This window comes from Salvelinus fontinalis, unplaced genomic scaffold (genome assembly GCF_029448725.1).
Source record: "Salvelinus fontinalis isolate EN_2023a unplaced genomic scaffold, ASM2944872v1 scaffold_1858, whole genome shotgun sequence".
NCBI lineage: Eukaryota > Metazoa > Chordata > Actinopteri > Salmoniformes > Salmonidae > Salvelinus > Salvelinus fontinalis.
In genome coordinates this window covers 1-22538 of record NW_026602067.1, presented here as the reverse complement: position 1 = coordinate 22538, position 22538 = coordinate 1, and the positions used below count along the sequence as shown (strand labels likewise).

The window sequence follows — 22538 nt, the reverse complement described above, 5'->3', positions numbered from 1 at the left end:
ATCTGAGTGACTCTGGGGTGCATGTCGGTGAGTCTTTTGGGAGTTCTTTAGCAGCCAGCTCCTCAAAACCTCTAGCCACTAGACATGCTTTGGGCACTATTCCAGTTAAGGATTCTTTAAGGGTACACACCCACCTTGTTGAGACGCACTTTTGGCCAATGTCTTTGACTTCCTCAAACACTCCATTTTTCCTCCAATTACTGAGCTCATCTAGCTTAGCTGAGTCAAATGACACGTCCTTTGTTTCAAGTACATCATCATTTTGAATGTCATGCTGTTCTTCTCGATTTTTCATTGGTTCAATTCTGATATTATCTACAAGTGGCAGGTCAGCTGACCCTGTTGTACCAGAAAGTGTAGCTGGTTCAGAGTACTGCAAGTTGTACCAGCTCTTGTGTTTTGCTTTTCCTGCTCGTCCAATGACGGTTGCTGTATGTGGAATACCACTTTCTCTGTCCGTGTATTTAACAGTTTGTCCAGTTTTCAGATTGGAACAACCATGTTCTCTTAACACATGTGGCTGTTGAATGTTTTCCTCATTTGAACGCTCAACAGTATTACCTGTGGCATGGTTGAAGGTCTCTACTCCATTTCCTGTGTCGATGTCCCTTTCATTGGATGCGACATCTGGTAGGTTTGTGTCTGTTACTGTGTCCTTTTTGTCATTTTCATTAGGAGACTGATTCTCAGCAACAGCCCCTCTATCTTGTTGATCATTTACTTTCCGCAATCTTGAGTGATGCACCCTGACAATCATGCCTCCGTGCCTCACAAATATCACCACACCATCTTGACCAATGACTACTCCCGGTCCTTTCCACTCTTGACAGTCAACTCGTTTGTAGTACACTTTGTTTCCAGTTTCGTACTTCTCATCATCATTGTTCCCTGAACTGTTGAGTAACTTCTGAAGTCTGTCAACTGTATCATGTCCAAACTGTTTGTAAAGCTTTAACAATACTTTGTGTTTTTCTTTAGTGCTCATGTTCTCTGTGTCAGTCAGAATCTAATTTTTGCATGGAGTCTGTGTGATGTCTTTGTCTAAAATGTTTACACAATAGTGGCCTGAGGTAGTAAGTTAAAGAGTCACTGGTTGTTTAAACATCACTGCCTGGTCATTTGTTATGTCTAGTACAGCCCCTGCCTTCTTGAGGGAAGATTTGCTTAATAGTAAGGGGATATCTGTAGGGACCACCTCTGTTTCAATGTGACACTTAGTCTGACCAATTTTTGCTGGTATCTTAACTCTCTTGGTAGAATGGACAATTCTACCATCTCCAAATTTGAAAGCTCTGTTGCTTGGTGTGTCAATCATATTTTGTACTTCTTTCATATTTAGTTCACTGACATAGCTATCAAGCCATTTTGCACCACACACTGTCCGTGTACATGCAGTATCAATCACAGCAGATCCTAAGGATTCAACTATAAAAATCTCAGTATCAGAAGCAGATTCATTTGAAAACAGTGTAATGTTACACTGCTCTATCTCTGTGTGTACATTTTCCTCTGTTAGTTTAACTTGTTCATTTTTATGAGGACAGTCTTTAACCCAATGGTAAGTGCTTTGACAAATTGCACATTTTGATCTCCTTCCATTTTTGTCCAGTGGATTTGTGCCGGGAAATGGCGCCCTCTTCTGGTTGTCTTGAGAACGTGACTTGTTGGCGCCTTTTCTGTGCTGCTCGGTGTAATATGCTGCGTCACTCACTTGCATTCCATCTGTTATTGGCGCAACAGACGTCTTCTCACCAAATATTATTTTTAGTGCCGACTTCATAGATGCAAAAGTCAGCACAGTACAAGCAGTCAAAGCCAACTGTTTCTCCCTACCATCTAGACAAGCAGTGTCTAGCAACTTGAACCCTAACACTGCATCGGGGAGAACCATGTCGTACTTGCGCATTCTATTGTACCTCTGTTCGAAATCAATGATGTAGTCTGCCATTGCAACCGAAATATCTCTCGTAACACTGTCAAATTTTGAATATGCCTCATAGGCACGGTCTTTCTCTTCTTTGAGAAATACAGAATCCAGTGCTGTGATCAAAGTTCCCATACCGTCATCCTTGTTCAAATCCTCAACGGATATTTCCAGTGCTGTATCTCTCGCTCTTCCCTCCAGCGATAATACCACCGCAAGTGCTTGCTTTTTCGCGTCCAGATTAGTAACGCGTATCCAGATTCCCAGTTCATTTTTCCAACTTTCGTACCACCTCTTCTCGTCGAGGCGAGGTGGCACGTTGTAGTTAGAAGCCATCCTCTGCTACCAATGTTAACTCGAAATGACACAACGACAAAGTTCCAGGTTAACAAAGTTTACTATACTATATGAACACACTACAAGTAGCCATCACACTCGAGGCTAGGTCCAACAACGACCAAAACCTCCTGCGCATGCGCACTCTTGACAGAGTGATAGCCCCGTAATAACAGAAATATAGGGATACTTAAAACATGAACTTAACACATTCTCCCTATCATATTGCATTCTTTCATCAAATATGGGTTGTGTGTTTTGAGGTGTGCCAGGAATGGAAAGAGCACAAGGGAGTAGCTAATCACAAAGAAAGAGAACTTGATGGGAAAAATGGGAATGTAGTATTGAGTGGGAGTCTGGGAGAAGATGCACAATGGGCTCACATGGGCTTTTAGTAATAAACAGGGTTAACCATTAACTTTACAATACACACCAAGGTCTATCCTCATGGCTGTTTTAAACAATCAAGACCCAGACAGTGCCCGTTCTTTAGTGGAAGTATAGAGTGCATAGGAAGTAATGAAACACATCTGTGCACTCCACAAAATGGACAATGTTTATTAAGCCACAAGTAGGTAGACAAGGTCTCACTTCCCTGAAATCATGTAATACCTATACTCTTAATATAACTTTAATGTTTTGCATTTCACCTTGACTACATTTTTTGTACTGTTACACTAATATCAAAACCACCGGAATGCTTCGCCTTTCCTGAGGTGCTGTTGCTATAAGTATTACTGTACTGTACTGGGAGTGTCTAAAGCGCTCACCAGCAAGCCGGGTATATTTATCTTGGTGTTAGCAGAGCGGTGGCTACAAAGGTGGAATGTCAGGAAGCCTAAATGAGACTTAAAAGCACCGGTTACATTTTAGTCCAGCACAATAAAATAAACACAACATACTTCTACAGATTTTTATGAATGACAGTATTCATCCCCAAGCACGCCCCCCCCCCCCCCCCCCAATCAATTTGTAGCCCTCTCCTTAACTCCACCCATTTGGAATGTCTGGCCCGCTGCCAGAATGATAATTGGCTGGACATATGGCGACGCATGGGCGGAGTTTCTGCGTAGCTCAGGAGTTGGTTTAAAGTAGATCAGGATACTCTCTCTGTTGAATGATTTTTTTAGAGTGCTGTGACGATCTCCGGGAAGGGATGAAAATAACTGTTCTCTACACTTCAACGACTGCTATTCATCTAACGCAACTGTGCGACTGTAGTCTATTCTTGAAAGAGGATTTAAAAGTTCAGAACTGTCTTCAAGCGGACTAATAACGAGGTCAGAGCTTGTTTTCTGACAACTGTCTACTGTTTCTTTGGAATTTTCAATAATTATGGCAAAACGTATCATCTTTGTTTTCTTGACAATGGCAGTCACCAGTCAGGTAAGTCGTATCACCTTGGCAGCTGTCAAATTAGTATGATTTTGATCATATGCAAATCATGCAACAAAATAGCAATGGATGAGTGGATTGCTTAGACCGTTTTGTAATGAGCAGTTGGAGGTGATTTGACTGTCATACGCAAGTAATTGTATTTTAGAGAGACACAAGTGAGAACTTTGTCTACCGTTTTTTTTCTGTTGCCTGAAGATATATATTTTCAAACTGCTGTAGCCTACAGACTATTTGGTAACACTTTTACAAGACAGTGCTACTGTGTAACTGCTCGTGTAATTTTGTAATTACTCATTGTAACTAATTGTAACAATGTACTTACAGTAGTAATCCTTAACCCTAACCCAGTGTACTAATGAGTAATTACAATACTTGTTACACTGTGATTACAGGAATAATCACTGTTATAAGGGCACTAATGTAAAATGTAACCGAACATTTTTGTAGCCCACCAGTCCTACCTTGAATTGTGCCTTTTTTTTTATAGGCATGTGTGTGCTTGTCAAATAACTTTGACTCACTGTCTAAGGGTGGGACTTTTACATACTGTTGATTTTTTTTACTGGAAGAAGTTGGCACGGAAGACTAATGTACTGCTATTCGATTCACGAGTTGGCAGGGGATTGGATACAACACTTAAACAGCTGCCTAGACAGACAAGACATCCACAGGGATGGAGGGGTAGAAATTATGAGCTTCAAATTGAAGTTAAAGTACATAAATTCATTGTAAACAGTGTTCAAAACCACTCCAAAGGGGACACAATAATCAAATTAAACTATCAGTTGACATCTCAAAATTAATATAAAATGATCAAAATAGACTCCTAGAACATCTTTATCACTAGTAGTGTTTTACCCATGAAGGCAGACCACAACAAGAAATTACATGACAAAAATGACTTTTTACTTTCCTATGCTTCTTTCAGTTTATGCCTAGGAACCTAAACCTCTCCTCTCTCCTCCTCACACCTCCAGGTGGGTGCCAGCTGCCCGGCGGTATGTGAGTGTCCAGCTGTGCCCCCCCGGGGCGAGTGCGGTGGCTGACGGCTGCGGGTGCTGCAAGGTGTGTGCCTCCCAGCTGAACCAAGACTGCAGCCTCACGATGCCCTGAGAGCATGGCATCTTGGCAAGATGAGTCCGGGCTGAGCAGGGGGCTGCCCATGGAATGGTCCATGCCAGGGGGAGAGGAGAGGGGACACTCCAGCTGGTTGGGTCCCCCTGTGGAGCCCTCTCTCTCAGGGCTGCCGCTGGGGGTGGACATGGTTGTAGTGGTGGGCACAGTGCAACGCACTGTTGGACAGGGGAGGCTGTGGCTGGGTCTCCTTACCCGTCTCCCCCGCTGTAGGGTCACCTGGTAGGGCGGTGCCGGAGCCAATCGGATCAGGGTTCCTCAAACCTGTTGTGAATTTAAAGAACATTTGAATTACGAGGACATATTCACGAGGACATACACTGAACAAAAACATGAATGCAACATGTAAAGTGTTGGTCCCATGTTTCATGAGCTGAAATAAAAGATCCCAGAAATTTTCCATATGCACAAAAAGCTTATTTCTCTTAAATTCTGTGAACAAATTTGATTACATCCCTGTTAGTGAACATTTCTCCTTTGCCAAGATAAGCCATCCACCTGACAAGTGTGGCATATCAAGAGGCTGATTAAACAGCATAATCATTACACAGGTGAACCTCGTGCTGGGGTCAATAGAAGGCCACTCTAAAATGTGCAGTTGTGTCACACAACACAATGCCACAAGTTCTGAAGCAGCGTGCAATTGGCATGCTGACTGCAGGAATGTCCACCAGAGCTGTTGCCAGAGAATTGAATGCCCATTTTTCTACCGTAAGCCACCAACGTTGTTTTAGAGAATTTGGCAGTACATCCAACTGGCCTCAACTGCTGACCATGTGTATGGCGTTGTGTGGTCGAGCGGTTTGAGTGCACCATGGTAGCGGTGGGGTTATGGTATGGGCAGGCATTAGCTACATACAACGAACACAATTGCATTTGATCAATGTCAATTTGAACGCACAAAGATACCGTGACGAGATCCTGAGGCCCATTGTTGTGCCATTCATCAGCCGCCATCACCTCATGTTTCAGAATGATAATGCACAGCTCCATGTCGCAAGGATCTGTACACAATTCCTGGGAGCTGAAAATCTCAGTTCTTCCATGGCCCGCATACTCATCGATCAACGTATACTACAGCGTGTTCCACAGGAAACAATCAATAGCCTGATCAACTCTAATGGAAGGAGATGTCGCGCTGCATGAGGCAAATGGCGGTCACACCAGATACTGACTGCTTTTCTGATCCACGTCCTTACCTTCTTTTTTACGGTATCTGTGACTAACAGACACAGATCTGCATTCCCATCAGTTAAATCCATAGATTAGTGCCTAATGAATTCATTTAAAATTGACTGATTTCCTTATATGAATTGTAACTCAGTAAAATCTTTGAATGCATGCTGCGTTTACATTTTTGTTCAGTATACATACAGTGCATTCGGAAAGTTCAGACCCCTTGACTTTTTCCAAATGTTGTTACTTTACAGCCTTATTCTAAAATGGATTTAAATAAAATTTAAATCTCAATCTACACACAATACCCCATAATGACAAAGCGAAAATTGTGTTGGGCTAAATTATAGATGGGCTATGTACAGGTGCAGTAATCTGTGAGCTGCTCTGACAGCTGGTGCTTAAAGCTAGTGAGGGAGATAAGTGTTTCCAGTTTCAGAGATTTTTGTAGTTTGTTCCAGTCATTGGCAGCAGAGAACTGGAAGGTGAGGCAGCCAAAGGAGGAATTGGTTTTGGGGGTGACTAGAGAGATATACCTGCTGGAGGTGGGTGCTGAGATAAGGGGGACTTTACCTAGCAGGGTCTTGTAGATGACCTGGAGCCAGTGGGTTTGGCGACGAGTATGAAGCGAGGGCCAGCCAACGAGAGCGTACAGGTCGCAGTGGTGGGTAGTATATGGGGTTTTGGTGACAAAACGGATGGCACTGTGATAGACTGCATCCAATTTATGGAGTAGGGTATTGGAGGCAATTTTGTAAATGACATCGCCGAAGTCGAGGATCGGTAGGATGGTCAGTTTTACGAGGGTATGTTTGGCAGCATGAGTGAAGGATGCTTTGTTGCGAAATAGGGAGCCAATTCTAGATTTAACTTTGGATTGGAGATGTTTGATGTGAGTCTGGAAGGAGAGTTTACAGTCTAACCAGACACCTAGGTATTTGTAGTTGTCCACATATTCTAAGTCAAAACCATCCAGAGTAGTGATGCTGGACGGGCGGGCAGGTGCAGGTGGCGATCGGTTGAATAGCATGCATTTAGTTTTACTTGTATTTAAGAGCAGTTGGAGGCCACGGAAGGAGAGTTGTATGGCATTGAAGCTCGTCTGGAGGGTTTTTAACACAGTGTCCAAAGGGCCAGAAGTATACAGAATGGTGTCGTCTGTGTAGAGGTGGATCAGAGACTCACGAGCAGCAAGAGCGACATCATTGATGTATACAGAGAAGAGAGTCGGGCCAAGAATTGAACCCTGTGGCACCCCCATAGAGACTGTCAGAGGCCCGGACAAAAGGCCCTCCGATTTGACACACTGAACTCTATCAGAGAAGTAGTTGGTGAACAAGACGAGGCAATCATTTGAGAAACCAAGGCTATCGAGTCTGCCGATGAGGATGTGGTGATTGACAGAGTCAAAAGCCTTAGCCAGGTCAATGAATACGGCTGCACAGTATTGTTTCTTATCGTTGGCGGTTAAGATATCGTTTAGGACCTTGAGCGTGTCTGACGTGCACCCATGACCAGCTCTGAAACCAGATTGCATAGCGGAGAAGGTGCGGTGGGATTCGAAATGGTCGGTAATCTGTTTGTTGACTTGGCTTTCGAAGACCTTAGAAAGGCAGGGTAGGATAGATATAGGTCTGAAGCAGTTTGGGTCAAGAGTGTCCCCCCCTTTGAAGAGGGGGATGACCGCAGCTGCTTTCCAATCTTTGGGAATCTCAGACGACACGAGAGAGAGGTTGAACAGGCTAGTAATAGGGGTTGCAATAATTCTGGCAGATAGTTTTAGAAAGAAAGGGTCCAGATTGTCTAGCCCGGCTGATTTGTAGGGGTCCAGATTTTGCTGCTCATTCAGAACATCAGCTGACTGGATTTGGGAGAAGGAGAAATGGGGAAGGCTTGGGCGAGTTGCTGTGGGGGGGTGCAGTGCTGTTGACCGGGGTAGGGGTAGCCAGGTGGAAAGCATGGCCAGCCGTAGAAAAATGCTTACTGAAATTCTCAATTATAGTGGATTCATCAGTGGTGACAGTTTCCTATCCTCAGTGCAGTGGGCAGCTGGGAGGAGGTGTTCTTATTCTCCATAGACTTTACAGTGTCCCAGATTTTTTTTGACTTTGTGTTGCAGGAAGCAAATTTCTGCATGAAAAAGCTAGCCTTGGCTTTTCTAACTGCCTGTGTATATTGGTTTCCAACTTCCCTGAAAAGTTGCATATCACGGGGGCTGTTCGATACTAATGCAGAACGCCATAGGATGTTTTTGTGTTGGTTAAGAGCAGTCAGGTCTGGAGAGAACCAAGGGCTATATCTGTTCCTGGTACTAAATGTATTGAATGGGGCATGCTTATTTAAGATGGTGAGAAAGGCATTTAAAAAAAATAACCAGGCATCCTCTACTGACTGGATGAGGTCAATATCCTTCCAGGATACCCGGGCCAGGTCGATTAGAAAGGCCTGCTCGCTGAAGTGTTTCAGGGAGCATTTGACAGTGATGAGTGGAGGTCGTTTGACCGCTGACCCATTACAGATGCAGGCAATGAGGCAGTGATCGCTGAGATCTTGGTTGAAAACAGCAGAGGTGTATTTACAGGGCAAGTTGGTTAGGATGATATCTATGAGGGTGCCCGTGTTTACGGCTTTGGGGTGGTACCTGGTAGGTTCATTGATAATTTGTGTGAGATTGAGGGCATCAAGCTTGTTTAACCATGTAGGTAGCAACGCTGCTCAGCAGTTCCTGTCTGTGGCAGCCAAGCTGCACCATAGAAATGGAATTACTAGAATGAGAATCCCATTGGGTGCAGCCAAATGGCGATGGCCTGGGTTGTTTCATGTTCTACTCATTCTAGTTCTATGGCGTTTCCACTCCTGCCTGTGGCAGCCAGGCAGCACCATAGAAATAGAATTACTAGAATGAAAAAGAAAACCTTGACAGCCTCATAGTCATGGCAATTTGACTGCACCCTCATAGCATTTCCATTCTAGTGATTCTGTTTCTATGGACAGAAGTACAGCCCTGGCCTGCATCATGTTTGGGAGCGCTATTACTGGGTAAGCCGAGCTGGTGGCCCCAATCCACATAGAGGGAGAGGAGAGAGAGGCCTAAACCCAAGCCGAGGGTAATTCAGCATACATTTGACAAATGGAATCCCCGAATGTAGGGCTTATGCACATCTGCAAGTGAGATGAGGGGAATGGGCTAGCCATCATCGGAATGCTGAACAGCTCTATGACTACAACACACACACACACACACACACCCTAGCTGTTTTAATATCAGCCATAGTCACACTGATACACACGTCTACTGAAGCACGACAACAAGGAAAACAGAAGAACTGCCCAAAGAAGAAGAGAAAAAAGATTGTTTGAAGGGAAAAAACTGCAGAGGGATGGAGGGACAAGGACACCATTCATGTGCTGGGAGAGGCCAATCAAAACAGCCATTAACTAGCATGAGACCAATTGCATCAGAAGAAGAGCAGCGGCTCAGGAAAACGGGTGTCCCGAAACCATCACAATACTCCCTCAAAATGACATGTAGCTAGTTCCTCCAAAACAATGTAACAATAGCAACAGAGAAAAGTTGTTCATGTGTAGCCTAATTTTATCAAAGCTAATCTTATGACACTAGAAATACTGAACTTTAACCCTTGATATTTCTCACGACTGCTCACTGTGACGATGGAAATGCATATACAGTTGAAGTCGGAAGTTTACATTCACTTAGGTTGGAGTCATTAAAACAAATTTTTCAACCACTCCACAAATTTCATGTTAACAAACTATAGTTTTGGCAAGTCGGTTAGGACATCTACTTTGTGCATGACACAAGTCATTTTCCATCAATTGTTGACAGACAGATTATTTCACTTAAATCACAATTCCAGTGGGTCAGATGTTTACATACACTAAGTTGACTGTGCCTTTAAACAGCTTGGAAAATTCCAGATAATTAAGTCATGGCTTTAGAAGCTTCTGATAGGCTAATTGGCATCATTGAGTCAATTGGAGGTGTACCTGTGGATGTATTTCAAGGCCTACCTTCAAACGCAGTGCCTCTTTGCTTGACATCATGGGAAAATTTAAAGAAATCAGCCAAGACCCCAGAAAAAAAAATATAGACCTCCACAATTCTGGTACATCCTTGGGAGCAATTTCCAAACGCCTGAAGGTACCACGTTCATCTGTACAAACAATAGTACGCAAGTATAAACACCATGGGACCACGCAGCCGTCATACCTCTCAGGAAGGAGACTCATTCTGTCTCCTAGAGATGAACGTACTTTGATGCAAAAAGTGCAAATCAATCCCAGAACAACAGCAGAGGACCTTGTGAATATGCTGGAGGAAACCGGTACAAAAGTATCTATATCCACAGTAAAACAAGTCCTATATCGACATAACCTGAAAGGCCGCTCAGCAAGGAAGAAGCCACTGCTCCAAAGCTGCATAAAAAAGCCAGACTATGGTTTGCAACTGCACATGGGGACAAAGATCGTACTTTTTGGAGAAATGTCCTCTGGTCTGATGAAACAAAAATAGAACTGTTTGGCCATAATGACCATTGTTATGTTTGGAGGAAAAATGGGAGGCTTGCAAGCCGAAGAACACCATCCCAACCGTGAAGCAGGGGTGGCGGCATCATGTTGTGGGGATGCTTTGCTGCAGGAGGGACTAGTGTACTTCACAAAATAGATGGCTTCATAAGGACGGAAAATGATGTGGCTATATTGAGCAACATCTCAAGACATCAGTCAGGAAGTTTAAGCTAGGTTGCAAATGAGGCTTCCAAATGGACAATGACCCCAAGCATACTTCCAAAGTTGTGGCAAAATGGCTTAAGGGCAACAAAGTCAAGGTATCACAAAACCCTGACCTCAATCCTTTAGAAAATGTATGGGTAGAACTGAAAAAGCATATGCGAGCAAGGAGGCCTACAAATCTGACTCAGTTACACCAGCTCTGTCAGGAAGAACGGGCCAAAATTCACCCAACTTATTGTGTGACCCAAGTTAAACAATTTAAGGGCAACGCTACCAAATACTAATTCAGTGTATGTAAAACATCTGACCCACTAGGAATGTGATGAAAGAAATAAAAGCTGAAATAAATAATTCTCTCTACTATTATTCGGAAATTTCACATTCTTAAAATAAAGTGGTGATCCTAACTGACCTAAGACAGGGAATTTTTACTAGAATTAAATGTCAGGAATTGTGAAAAACTGAGTTTAAATGTATTTGGCTAAGGTGTATATAAATTTCCGACTTCAACTGTAGTTACCTTTTAAGAAACCAATGCAAGAAATAACCTTAACATCTCTGAAAATATAACACTAGTCTCCTTCTGAAAACAAATCCCCTAAATTACTGGCATCCCCATGTGTCATCTCACCAGGAATCATTCCAGTCCAGCTACAGTTGGATGTACACCAGAGGGGGTATACAGCAATGTCATTAAAGCCAGGCTGTAATCCAAACTCTGTGAGTCATGCTAGACTACAGCAATATGTGGGACAATTGCTGCTCTGGCTATCAGTGCATTAAATCTCTCTAAGGGTAACGGTAGGACAACAAAAAAATGGGGCAGCTTCAATGTGAGCACTGTGTTGTGCCTATGCACGAGTTTGTATGTAAACCGCTATCCACGTGCACAATTATCACATTGTGTGTGCGCCTCAGCGCATCCTATCCTCGCTTCCACTGTCCACAGCAACAGACAGACCTATTGTACCTCCAACTACCAACCCTCTCTATCCCCCATTTCTCCCCCCGAACCCCTAATCCACCCATCCCTTCCCCTCTCTCCCTCCTTGTACGTCCTGTGCCTCCCCCTCAGGCCATGCTTGACATCAAGGGCAGCCCCCACGCTAAACCCCCAGTCCTACCTCCTGTACGCCCTAACCTCGCTGTTGCTACATCTCATTTATAGCTTTGTTCCCTTCTGTCCGCTGACACGTGGCTTGTTCCTCAACGCCACAACATCCAAGTGCATGCGACTGGCAGCATCCAAAATGGCAACCTGTGATCTATATAGTGTGCTACCTGGGAATGGGCCCTGGTCAAAAGTAGTCCACTATGTAGTGCCCAGTTCTTCTCCCACTCTGGTGTCTAGGGTTAGTATTATGAACCCTGTGCTCTTCTAACGTCACTGTTGTTGACATATTCCCTCTGATTCTGTAATGGCTGCATATTAACCATTGTCTCTAATATGCTTGACCTCCCCTAGTCATCCAAAATCGTCATGGCAATGACAGCCTGGTCTCCACATGACCTTCCTTGACAAAGTGAATTATATATACATTCATTATATCGGCCATGACTAGGGGAGGTACAGCAGATGTTATCTAGAATCGAGATGAATCTAATGAATAAGTTGCTTTGACGGTAAACTTGAATGATGACCAGACACATTTGGGCTAATTAGAATGACATGTCATCCAGTGAAGCTCCCTCAGACTACCCAAGTTCCCTAAACGTAAGCACATTCAGAACAAGAATTGCTTCCTGAATTCCTAGTTTAGCTATAAGCGCCCTCCTGATAATCACATTTCCATGAATACCAAGGGGAACATGGCTTTAAAATACACATTTCCACCATCCTCCCTCCAAACGAATTCAAAAGCAATGCAATGTGACTAATAATTTATTCTGCAATGGTAGTGAGTGTTTTGTCAGAGGGGGGCTAGGCCAATCTGACCCTGATCAGGTGATTCAATAAGATACAGATTAAAAGGATCACCAGCACTGCTGCGTCATCCTCAAACAGATTACAAACAGATTAAACACTGTACACCAACATAACCCAGGGTGCCCTTGCATTTGCCTAGGCATTAACAGAAAATACACACATAAACGATACATGGGATGTCCGTGGGATTGGTTTAAGCCTCACTTTCCCACAGTAGATGAACCAACCAGATCCCCTTTTCTGGGGCACTGATCCAAACTGATCTGGGGCCAGTATAGTTAGTGCGGCATCAAACAGAAACCATCTGACCTATTACTGGCACACCTATGCCACTTTAGTACAATAGCCACGGGACATTGTGTCACCAGTTGATTGTGTGTTCATTCAGCTCTATTTTAAAGCCATATGAAACCTCCCTCTGGGGTTTCAGAACAGGTCTGGATAGTTTACCACACACAGTGGAATGGGCCAATAGAGCGGTGACGTTAATTATACTCCCAGAGAGAGTGAACTGTGAACTGAGGTGAATCATTCCTGTACATTACCAGACACCAGTGATCCTAGAAAACAAGTGCAACCAAGACAACAGCTCTGGTGAAATGGTTGCCCAGGCTTGTTTATCATAATAAAGGGCAAGGCCCTGTTCACCTGACTAGGTGGGGAAATAGATAGGGGGGCGTGGTAGTGGGCGTGACCAACGGCGCCTTCTCCGACAAACATTTTTAGAGGCCCTCCCATGGCAGCGGAGATAAAATGTTGCTGTTTTAAAGCAAATTTGTCTGCTATTCGCAATTCTAGACATTTTGCCATGGGGAAGAGAACACATTTTACAGTTTTAAAGCTAGTTTCCTGAAATTCTATACATTCTGCTATGTCTTATGTTGTGTTATTATGCTACACTACATGACCAAAAGCTTGTCAAACATCTCATTACAAAATCATGAGCATTAATATAGAGTTGGTCCCCACTTTGCTGCTATAACAGCCTCCACTCTTCTGGGAAGGCTTTCCACTTGATATTGGAACATTGTTGCGGGGACCTGGCTCGCAGTTGGCGTTCCAATTCATTCCAAAGCTGTTCGATGGGGTTAAGGTCAGGGCTCTGTGCAGGGCAGTCCAGTTATTCCACACCAACCTCAACAAACCATTTCTGTTTGGAACTCCCTTTGTGCACGGGGGCATTGTCATGTTGAAACAGGAAAGGTCCTTCCCCAAACTGTTGCCACAAAGTTGGAAGCACAGAATCATCTAGAATGTCATTGTATGCTGTAGCGTTAAGATTTCCCTTCACTGGAACTAAGGGGCCTATCCCGAACCATGAAAAACAGCCCCAGACCATTCATTATTCCTCCTCCAAACTTTAGTTGGCACAATGCATTGTGGCAGGTAGCGTACTCCTGGCTTCCGCCAAACCCAGATTTGTCCTTCGGTCTGCCAACTAGTGGAGCGTGATTCATCACTCCAGAGAATGCGTTTCCACTGCTCCAGAGTCCAATGGCAGCAAGCTTTACGCTACTCTGGTCAATGCTTGGCATTGCGCATGGTGATCTTAGGCTTGTGCGCGGCTGCTCGGCCATGGAAACCCCTTTCACGAAGCTCTGGATGAACAGTTCTTATGCTGACGTTGCTTCCAGAGACAGTTGGGAACTCGGTAGTAAGTGTTGCAACCGAGGACAGATTATTTTTATGCACTACGTGCTTCAACACTCAACGGTCCCATTCTGTGTGTTTGTGTGGCCTACTACTTTGTGGCTGAGCCGTTGTTGCTCCTAGCCGTTTCCAATTCACAATAACAGCACTTACAGTTGACCAGGGCAGCTCTAGCAGGGCAGACATTTGACAAACAGACTTGTTGGAAAGGTGGCATCCTATGATAGTGCCACGTTGAAAGTCACTGAACTTGACAGTAAGGCCATTCTACTGCCAACGTTTGTCTATGGAGATTGCATGACTGTGTGCTCGATTTTATACATCTGTCAGCTGAAATGTTCGATCCACAAATTTGAAGTGGTGTCCACATACTTTTGTATATATAGTGTATCTGAGTGACTCAAACATGATATCAAAATCAATGGGGGCCCCATGCCAAGACATTTGGAGAATTTTAGGGGAAACACTGCCATGTTGTTTTTGTATTATCACCCCTCTAGTATGTAATGTCTCTGAAACAATACAGTTATACTGATCTGTAGCATCCTGTATCTGGGCAAATAATGGCTTGCTTTGTGAGTAACTTTAACTAGTTACCATTCTATTACCGCTTGATTCCGTGCTGTAATGTAAAGTGCTACCAAAATGACAGGAACAACAGACTAGAAGGGAGCTTGTAGTAGCTGCAGTAGGGCAGGATACTGGAGTTTTAGGCTTGGTATGGCAGGTCATGGAGTTGCTCCCAGTATCTCAGCGTCAGCAGCACAGCAGGATAATGGAGTGGAACCTTTAGCACAGGGCAGGCCTCTGCTGATCGCTACAGCCAACCAACCACAGTGAGAGAGTCATTGTGACGAACAGATAGAACCTGTCAGAGATGCAGAGACAGACATACAGAACCTGACAGCAATCCAGACAGACACAGACATCAGGACAGCTAGATGATATCCCTCCCCCCTACTACCACGGCCCTTATTGTGGCAATCAGCAGTTTGTACAGCAGAAGCACGCCACAGCCAAGCCGGTGTAAAACACAAAGACTGTTAATTTGACATCACAAAGGCCTATTAGCTTACCATTCAGTCACAGTTCACCTCAGCATGGATTGCTGTAGCAACAGCAAGTAGCAGGGATGATGAGAAAGAAGTGAGGTTTACACAGCTGTGTGTGAATGCCAACTGTCACTTTTACTGAGCTGTAATGTTCAAATGCCCCATCTGCGTGTGTGTGTGGTAAACGGGTATAGCATTTCTTTTCAAAACAAGGTCATGGGGATGTGTGAAGATCAGATAATTGTTTTCTTGAGAGCCCGTGTGTTTCACTCTGTATGGTGAGTGCATTTCCTAGATAAGGCTAAAAGCAATGACTTGATTTCTCACTCAACACACCCTGTGCTGGTGAAATCTACCCAGCGCTTTCACTTGGTGGTGCATGTCTCTAGTCTGTTCTATTCCACCGTTTATAATATTAACCATAACTGGTCTGAAATGCAAGGTCATTTATTCCTTGAATAGTAGTCCCCAAAAAGAGACTGAATGCAGACGCCTGGGGCAGAATACTTCACTTGTTTATTGTCAGCCATAATACCCCTTCCATAATAAAATGTTAGCTGCAATTCATGCTAATGTTTGAGATCTTTCGCCCTCATTATATTTGAGTAAAGCCAACCCAAGGCACATCCATTTCTGACTACAATATTGTAACGGCTGTAGCATGCCTTCACGAGCAAAACGCATACATCTGAAGGACAAATAACCTGCGTTGTATAGGCTACAAAGAACTGGCTGAGGATGTAATTCCGTGGGTTTATGCCTGTTTCAGTTTATGTTTGTGTGATGGCACTTAGCCCGGATTTCAGGCCAATATGCTGATGCATATGGCTGCTACCTGTACAACAGGCTCTCGCGCTGCAGATGATGCTTCAGCAACTGTCACCAATTCAAATGGCAGCTCAAGCCTATGTCTTGCCGTGCAATGTGACAAGAAGAAGGCCATTCAAACATTGCAACGATTGTAAAACGATATATGAAATTGAGGCCGCGCAGGGGAAGAGGCCACAATGTATCCTCTTATTTCTGTGCGTAAAACAGTAGCCTACCGAAAAATAACGGGGTTGTAGCCTATTTCGGCTATTTTCTTTTTCGCTTGCCTTCCCTTTCATTTGAGGGGCCTATTCGCCATCCGGAAATATGCAAATGAAGACCACTGTATTAATTCGACAAGAGAGAAATGGAGCAGTATCAGCCCCGCTGTCGCTGAGTAACCTCTGATGAAGATTAAGGCTTCCTCAATGTAGCAATACACAGGGTCTATGTGCTTTGTTTTGGAGCATAAACGTAAACTTCGCTCGATCCATCTACATGCATAACAAATGTTTCTGTGACACATGGAATTATAACAAGAACAACAGTAAATAATACATTTATGAATAAAACAGCAATGCCTACCTGAATGTTCCCATAATCGAATCGGCTCTTGCTCGTAGCTGCTATGTCATGCCAACACACGGACACCACGAAACTAGCACAGAATAAAACATTCACAATGTCGACTTCACCGCTTTATGAAAAACACAGTACGAAATGCTACGCCGAAGCCATCGCTCGTGCTGCTGTTATATTAGAAAATGCGAACTCGCACAGCTGTCCGTCTGTCGGCGCTTCCTCAAGAAGACCTATAACCAGCTACAACTACTGGACAGGGAGCTGTCCACCCTTTCTCCCCTGTCCTCCCCAACTATGTAATAATACAAATAAGGCAGACATAAAAAATAGCTTTAAACAGCAGCGTCAATCATAAATAGAAATCATAAACAGAATGGAGTGCTTCAGAGTTTCTACACCTTTTGCCTTGAGGGGGTACACACACACCAATCAGATTACAACACAGACCATGATTGACATGTCTAAAGCCAATGAATTGGCTTAATTAAGGTATCCTTTGTAGTGACACCGCAATTATCCACTCATGTCTATTCTTTATTCTGCGGGGAGGCGGGGCTTGCAGGTGTCATCGGCATACAGTGGTGTGCTTACTGTATGGTATTGAGCATAGTGTATTAGAGATGTATTCCCTCTCAAGAAAGATAAAATGCGGGAATTATTAAAATGTGACTCTTATTATGTAAATTGCAATTAGGTTAGGGCATTTAGCCTATACCTATATAGCGACAGGTAGCCTAAAAAATCTGTCGTTCTGCCCCTGAACAAGGCAGTTAACCCAATGTTCCTAGGTCATCATTGAAAATAAGAATTTGTTCTAAACTGACTTGCCTAGTTAAATAAAGGAACAAATAAAAATAATGACTGGCACAGTGAACATACTCATTACAATGATACTGTAGACAGTACACAGCAAATTGACCTTAAGAATCTATAGCATGCAGGTGGGTCTGTAAAAAAAAGTAAAAAAGAAGATCAAAATAGCTGCAAGTTGTGTTTATTAAGTTAAAATGGGGGGGTGGTAATAAAATGGGTTGTGAGTAGCGGGGGTTGTCTCCCTCTTCTGATGGCTCTGATGTTTTTTTAGAAAGTGGGTTGGGGGAGGTGGCATCAGGGTTTCCAAAACTCGTCTCTGCATAGTTACTTTTTGCATCTTTTTTTGCAGGGGAAGCAAAATAGTTTTGCCAGGGCAGCTGTGATCCGCGGGAAGAGAGCCTGTTTTTTCTTCGGCTCATCTGCAGCCATAGTACCTGAATAGGTGACAGAGAACAGGGCATGAAATCAGGGTCGTGTTCATTAAGGCACACAGTAGCAAAATGTTTTGAAACAGAAAACAAAAACAAGCATTTGTTATTGGCAAGTTCAAGAAAGTTCCTCCCTGTTTTAGTCTGTTCTCTTCCCTTTAGTGGCTAATGAATAAGACCCTGATAATTTCATCATAGTCTCCCGTCCTTACATTACAATAGTGTGCTGAAGACAGATGCACATGTTGACTGAAAAGAAGTGAGGACTTACTATCATTGCCAAGAGGAGACACCTTGTTCTTCTTCTGGTCCTTGTTATTACCTCGCTTCTTCTTTCCTGACTTCCTCACTTCTTCCTTAATAGCCTCTTCCTTCTCCTTCTGCTTCTCCTTCTCCTTAGTAGAGAGAGAAACAGATATGAGTCGATGCCTCACAATCAAACAGCCCAAATAACTAAACGATCTACTGGTTCTTGTCTGTCTCACATGTGTGGAGGTGATGTACTCGAGGTCTGTTAAGAGGGCACAGCTGATGGACTCGGTGCTCTCAGAAATTTAGCTAATTACCTGGGACTTCTCAGAGATGGCTGAGCTTACAATGGTCTTCTCCAAACCAGTGCTGTCATCAGCCATCTCCTCTAGGTCCTCTTCAAGGGTTTCCCTCCGGGCCAGGAGCTCCTCGGTGAGTGTGATATCACTCCTTGAGGACGTTGAGGAGTGTGACCTCCCACTAGCACGGCTCCTCCTGGCTCCAAAATGGCAGTCGGAACTCCAGTCCTCGGAATAGTCATCTATGACTTGTGTGATGGTGTCCGCCATGCACCTGATGGCTCCCTCGCCACCAGAGCGTGCGGCACGCAGTTGAGCCCGGTTGGAGTCCGAACGCAGGGACAATCTTTGAGCTGCAGTCTTCACGATGGCCTTCACCGCATCCTCCCCAATGAATTGGATGCTCTCCTCCAGGCCAAAGACGACAGAGATGTCAGCATACTTAAGGGCATGCCGGACCTCCAGAAAGAGATCCTTCATCAGCCTGAAGGGGTCATTGGCCCTCCTTGTCTGGGGGGACTCTGAGGCCTCCAGTCGGCACATGATGCCGTGGAGGATAAACTTCAGGGTCTGGGGGCTTATGACGGTGGCCCAGGGAGTGCTGCAAATGAGGATGTCCTCTTCAATAAGATTCTTGCCTGGTAGGAGGGAGGGAATCTTCTCAAGGGCCTTGGTGGGCATCAGGGAGCTGTCACTCACGTCGGACACCTCAGCTTCTCCCACCTCTTCTTCCAGGGTCTGGGAAGGAGCTGCCCGTGCTGCATGGGTGGTCGTCACAGAGTTGTCCTTCATGGAGGTGCTGGGCACTACCTCTTCTTCATCCAGGCAGGGTCTGGGCAGAAAAACATCCAGAGTCTGGGCAGGAGCTGCCCATGCTGCCTGGGTTGAGGTGGAGGGTTTAGGGTATGAGACAGTCATGGCACTCACTACTACCTCCTCCTCTTCGGGTGAAGAGGGACATTGAGAGTCAGGGAACCTTTCCCTGGCACCGGAATCCAATCCTAAGAAAACACACTCATATTCTGAAATGGTTCAAAGCCACATTCATGTATAACACTATGCAGTATCTGGCACATTTACTATAATGGTAATACACTGGTTATTACACAGGTTATTACATTGTTATTACTGGTCATATGGGTAAAACAGGTTATAAGTGTACCTTTCTGGATGATGAGCCTGGCCTTGTAATCGTTGTTGCAGGTACTGTTCAGGATGTCTCCCACCCTGGAGGTCAGGACCTGGCAGACGGCCCCTAGTCAAATCAACATTTATTTAATACAGGGGTGTCAAACTCATTCCATGGGGGGCCGAGTGTCTGCGGGTTTTAGTTTTTTCCTTTCAATTAAGACCTAGACAACCAGGTGAGAGGAGTTTCTTACTAATCAGTGACCTTAATTCATCAATCAAGGGTGGAGTGAAAACCTGCAGAAACCCGGCCTTCTATAGAATGAATTTGACATTGATTCAAAGTAATACTTCACACATAAAATGTCTCCAAACACTGTATAGAAAAATAAGAAAAAAGAGGAGAGAGAAAATGAAAATACAATTACTGACAATAAGGGAAAAGAAAGAAGGGGAATATGCGGGTGCAAAAGACGGTAAAAACAACATAATAACTAACCTAGTGCCTCCTTGTTGTCATCGGAGAGGGAGAGGGAGCCGGAGCCGGAGGACTGGAGGGTCTGGAGTCTGCCCTTCTCCAACAGAGCGGCCCACCTCCCACGGGACTCTGCCAACTCCTCCTCCCCAAGCCCACTTGACCAGGTGGAGTCGCTGTCCCACAACTCCTCCTCGCTGGATGTGGGGGTGTTCCCCCAGCCGTCCCTATACATCCAGTTGAAATTGTTATTCCACATAATGTCTCTACCTGGTGGGGTGGTCGGCAGACCCAAGAAGTTCTCCAGCAGATTCTTAATGGCACGTTGGATGAACATGTACAGCACGTCTGTGAAGAATTCATTGGAGAGCCTACGGTTGGCAGCCAGGTCTTTCAGGATGGGCTCGGACCTGCTCTGGCGGGCCATTGGCCTCCTGCCCATACCGCTGTCCAGAAGCATCTGATACACCTTGCAGATGAGCTCCTTCCCAAAGTAGTGGACCTTCCCCCTGAAGATCCTGTTGACCAGCCTCCATGAGGACAGGATCTGCCCCAGGGGCTTCACTGCCTTAATGTCCATGATGTCATTCAGTGAAACATCATCCTCACTGCTGAACTCCTGGTGGAGTTCCCGGTCAGTGTCGGAGTGCGCCAGATGAACAATAACATCAAAGATGTTACTGGCTGTGACTCCTGCCTCTCTGTGGCCGGTGGTGGGAATGGTGGTCTGGCTACAACTTCTGCCGCCATGCCCAGACCGGGGAATGCTGGGAGTGCTGGCAGTCTGGGTCTCGTCCATCTCCCCAGCAGGGCTGCTGGTCTCCCCATCTTCCCCTGGCCTCTCCCCAAACAGGGCAAAGACAGGGAGGGACCCCTCGCTAAGGACTTTATGGACGTCACTTCCCTTGGGACTCCTCACTGACCCCAGTTCTCCCAACTCTGTTGGTGACCCAGGGCGTCTCCCATTTCGGCTGTTGTTGCCTCTTCCAGACCTCATGTGGTGGATGCGTCCGGCGGCCTCCTGGGCACTCTCACATGCGCCCCTGAACAGCTCTGAGAAGATGCTGGAGAGCTTCTCTTCGGTCAGAGTGATGCCTGGATGGGTGATCTCCAGGTCATCCTCACCAGAAGAGAAGAGGTCCTCCTGGGCCCTTTTCAGGATGTTACTCACAGACAGATCTGCTATGCCCTGAAGCTCCTTGTCGGTCTCAGAAGGGGGAGTGGGCGGCTGCCCGCCCAGGAGCCTTCCCTTCGGCTCAGAACTCCGCTGGTGGAACTTTTCAGAGATGATCTGGAGCACACCTGACCCCCAGCGGAATGAGTCTGACGACTCTGGTCTGGAGGTCCTGTGCAGAGCCATCACTGGGAGGAACACCTCACTGGAGACACACACCACCCACTCGATGACTTCGTCCAGGTCGCCTATTGTCACGTTCTTAGAAAGAGAAACAGAAAACAACAATCTGACAGCTAGTAGTTTTTATGTTACAAGATAGTTGTTTCCGATGATCCCTCCACCCTTAAAAGCAGAAAAAATGGGGGACTTACCATTTGTTTGAGGAACTTCCTGATAAGCTTTCTCTGACTGGAAAACAAACAAACACCAGGAATCATTGGCAACTTAAACTAGTGTTTATATACAGTAGATTATATTTTTTCTGCACATAATGAGGTTCACAGCAGGACTCACGGGTGAGACTTCAGGAAGTTTGTTAGAGAGAACGCCTCAGGTGAAATTGGACAGGAGGCATCATCGCTCTTAGCCTCGGACGTGACATCACTCTTTGGGGTCAGGAGGTCATCAACAGATGGAAAGGAGATCATTATCTCCCCATCATTAGGTGTCAGGGGACCTGGGGTTTCTGAAACAGAAGACAATCAGAATTACCACCGAACAAGCTAGTGACCACAGCAACGATTCTATTGAAGTTGTATAATCAGGAATAAACACTGTGTCACCAATACCCACCTGTTGTCTCCATTTTAGTAACTTTAGTGCCCTTCTTGATAGCTGGCAGGACACCTACAGAAAGAGGAGAGTCGTAGATAATAGTGGATCCTTCCACCATACTGTATGTCATTTTAGAATTCCATTAAAAAATCAAAGAATTTTGGAAGTGGAGATCAATACTCACTGCTACTGGTTGTTTGAGATAGAAGCGTTTGAGGCAGTGCCAACACACCAACTACTTGGCGGCTTAGGTTTACCACCCCTGACTTAGCCTCCCTAGCCCTTCTAGCCTTGATAGCCTCTCGGCTGGGCCTGGGGCCTTGTGGGGGCTTCGGCTCAAGGTTCTGAGACAAATAACAACAGTGGGGAAATCATATCACCATAGAAACCACCTATTTCACCATAGGCACGGTGGTACTAAGTGACATGTCAACATAACGGTTAACCTTAG

At 45.0% G+C, this 22538-nt stretch overlaps 1 protein-coding gene and 1 long non-coding RNA gene across 6 annotated transcripts; both read right to left on the bottom strand.

Annotated features, from left to right (window-relative positions):
* Positions 1 to 3562: 3562 nt before the first annotated feature.
* On the bottom strand, positions 3563 to 17150 carry LOC129850177 (uncharacterized). Its single transcript, XR_008758721.1, has 2 exons — positions 16748 to 17150; positions 3563 to 5056 (listed from the first exon to the last, which is right to left on the bottom strand). It is a non-coding gene; the product is annotated as an uncharacterized LOC129850177 (long non-coding RNA).
* A 572-nt stretch (positions 17151 to 17722) lies between these two features.
* LOC129850175 (uncharacterized) lies at positions 17723 to 22431 on the bottom strand (the record flags this gene model as incomplete). Of its 5 annotated transcripts, XM_055916709.1 has the most annotated exon segments (10): positions 17723 to 17991; positions 18257 to 18380; positions 18552 to 19534; positions 19696 to 19788; positions 20161 to 21161; positions 21198 to 21571; positions 21685 to 21721; positions 21827 to 21998; positions 22106 to 22159; positions 22272 to 22431. In XM_055916709.1, coding segments are annotated over 10 exon segments (3108 nt in total), but the record flags the coding sequence as incomplete, so codon positions are not given.
* Positions 22432 to 22538: the final 107 nt, after the last annotated feature.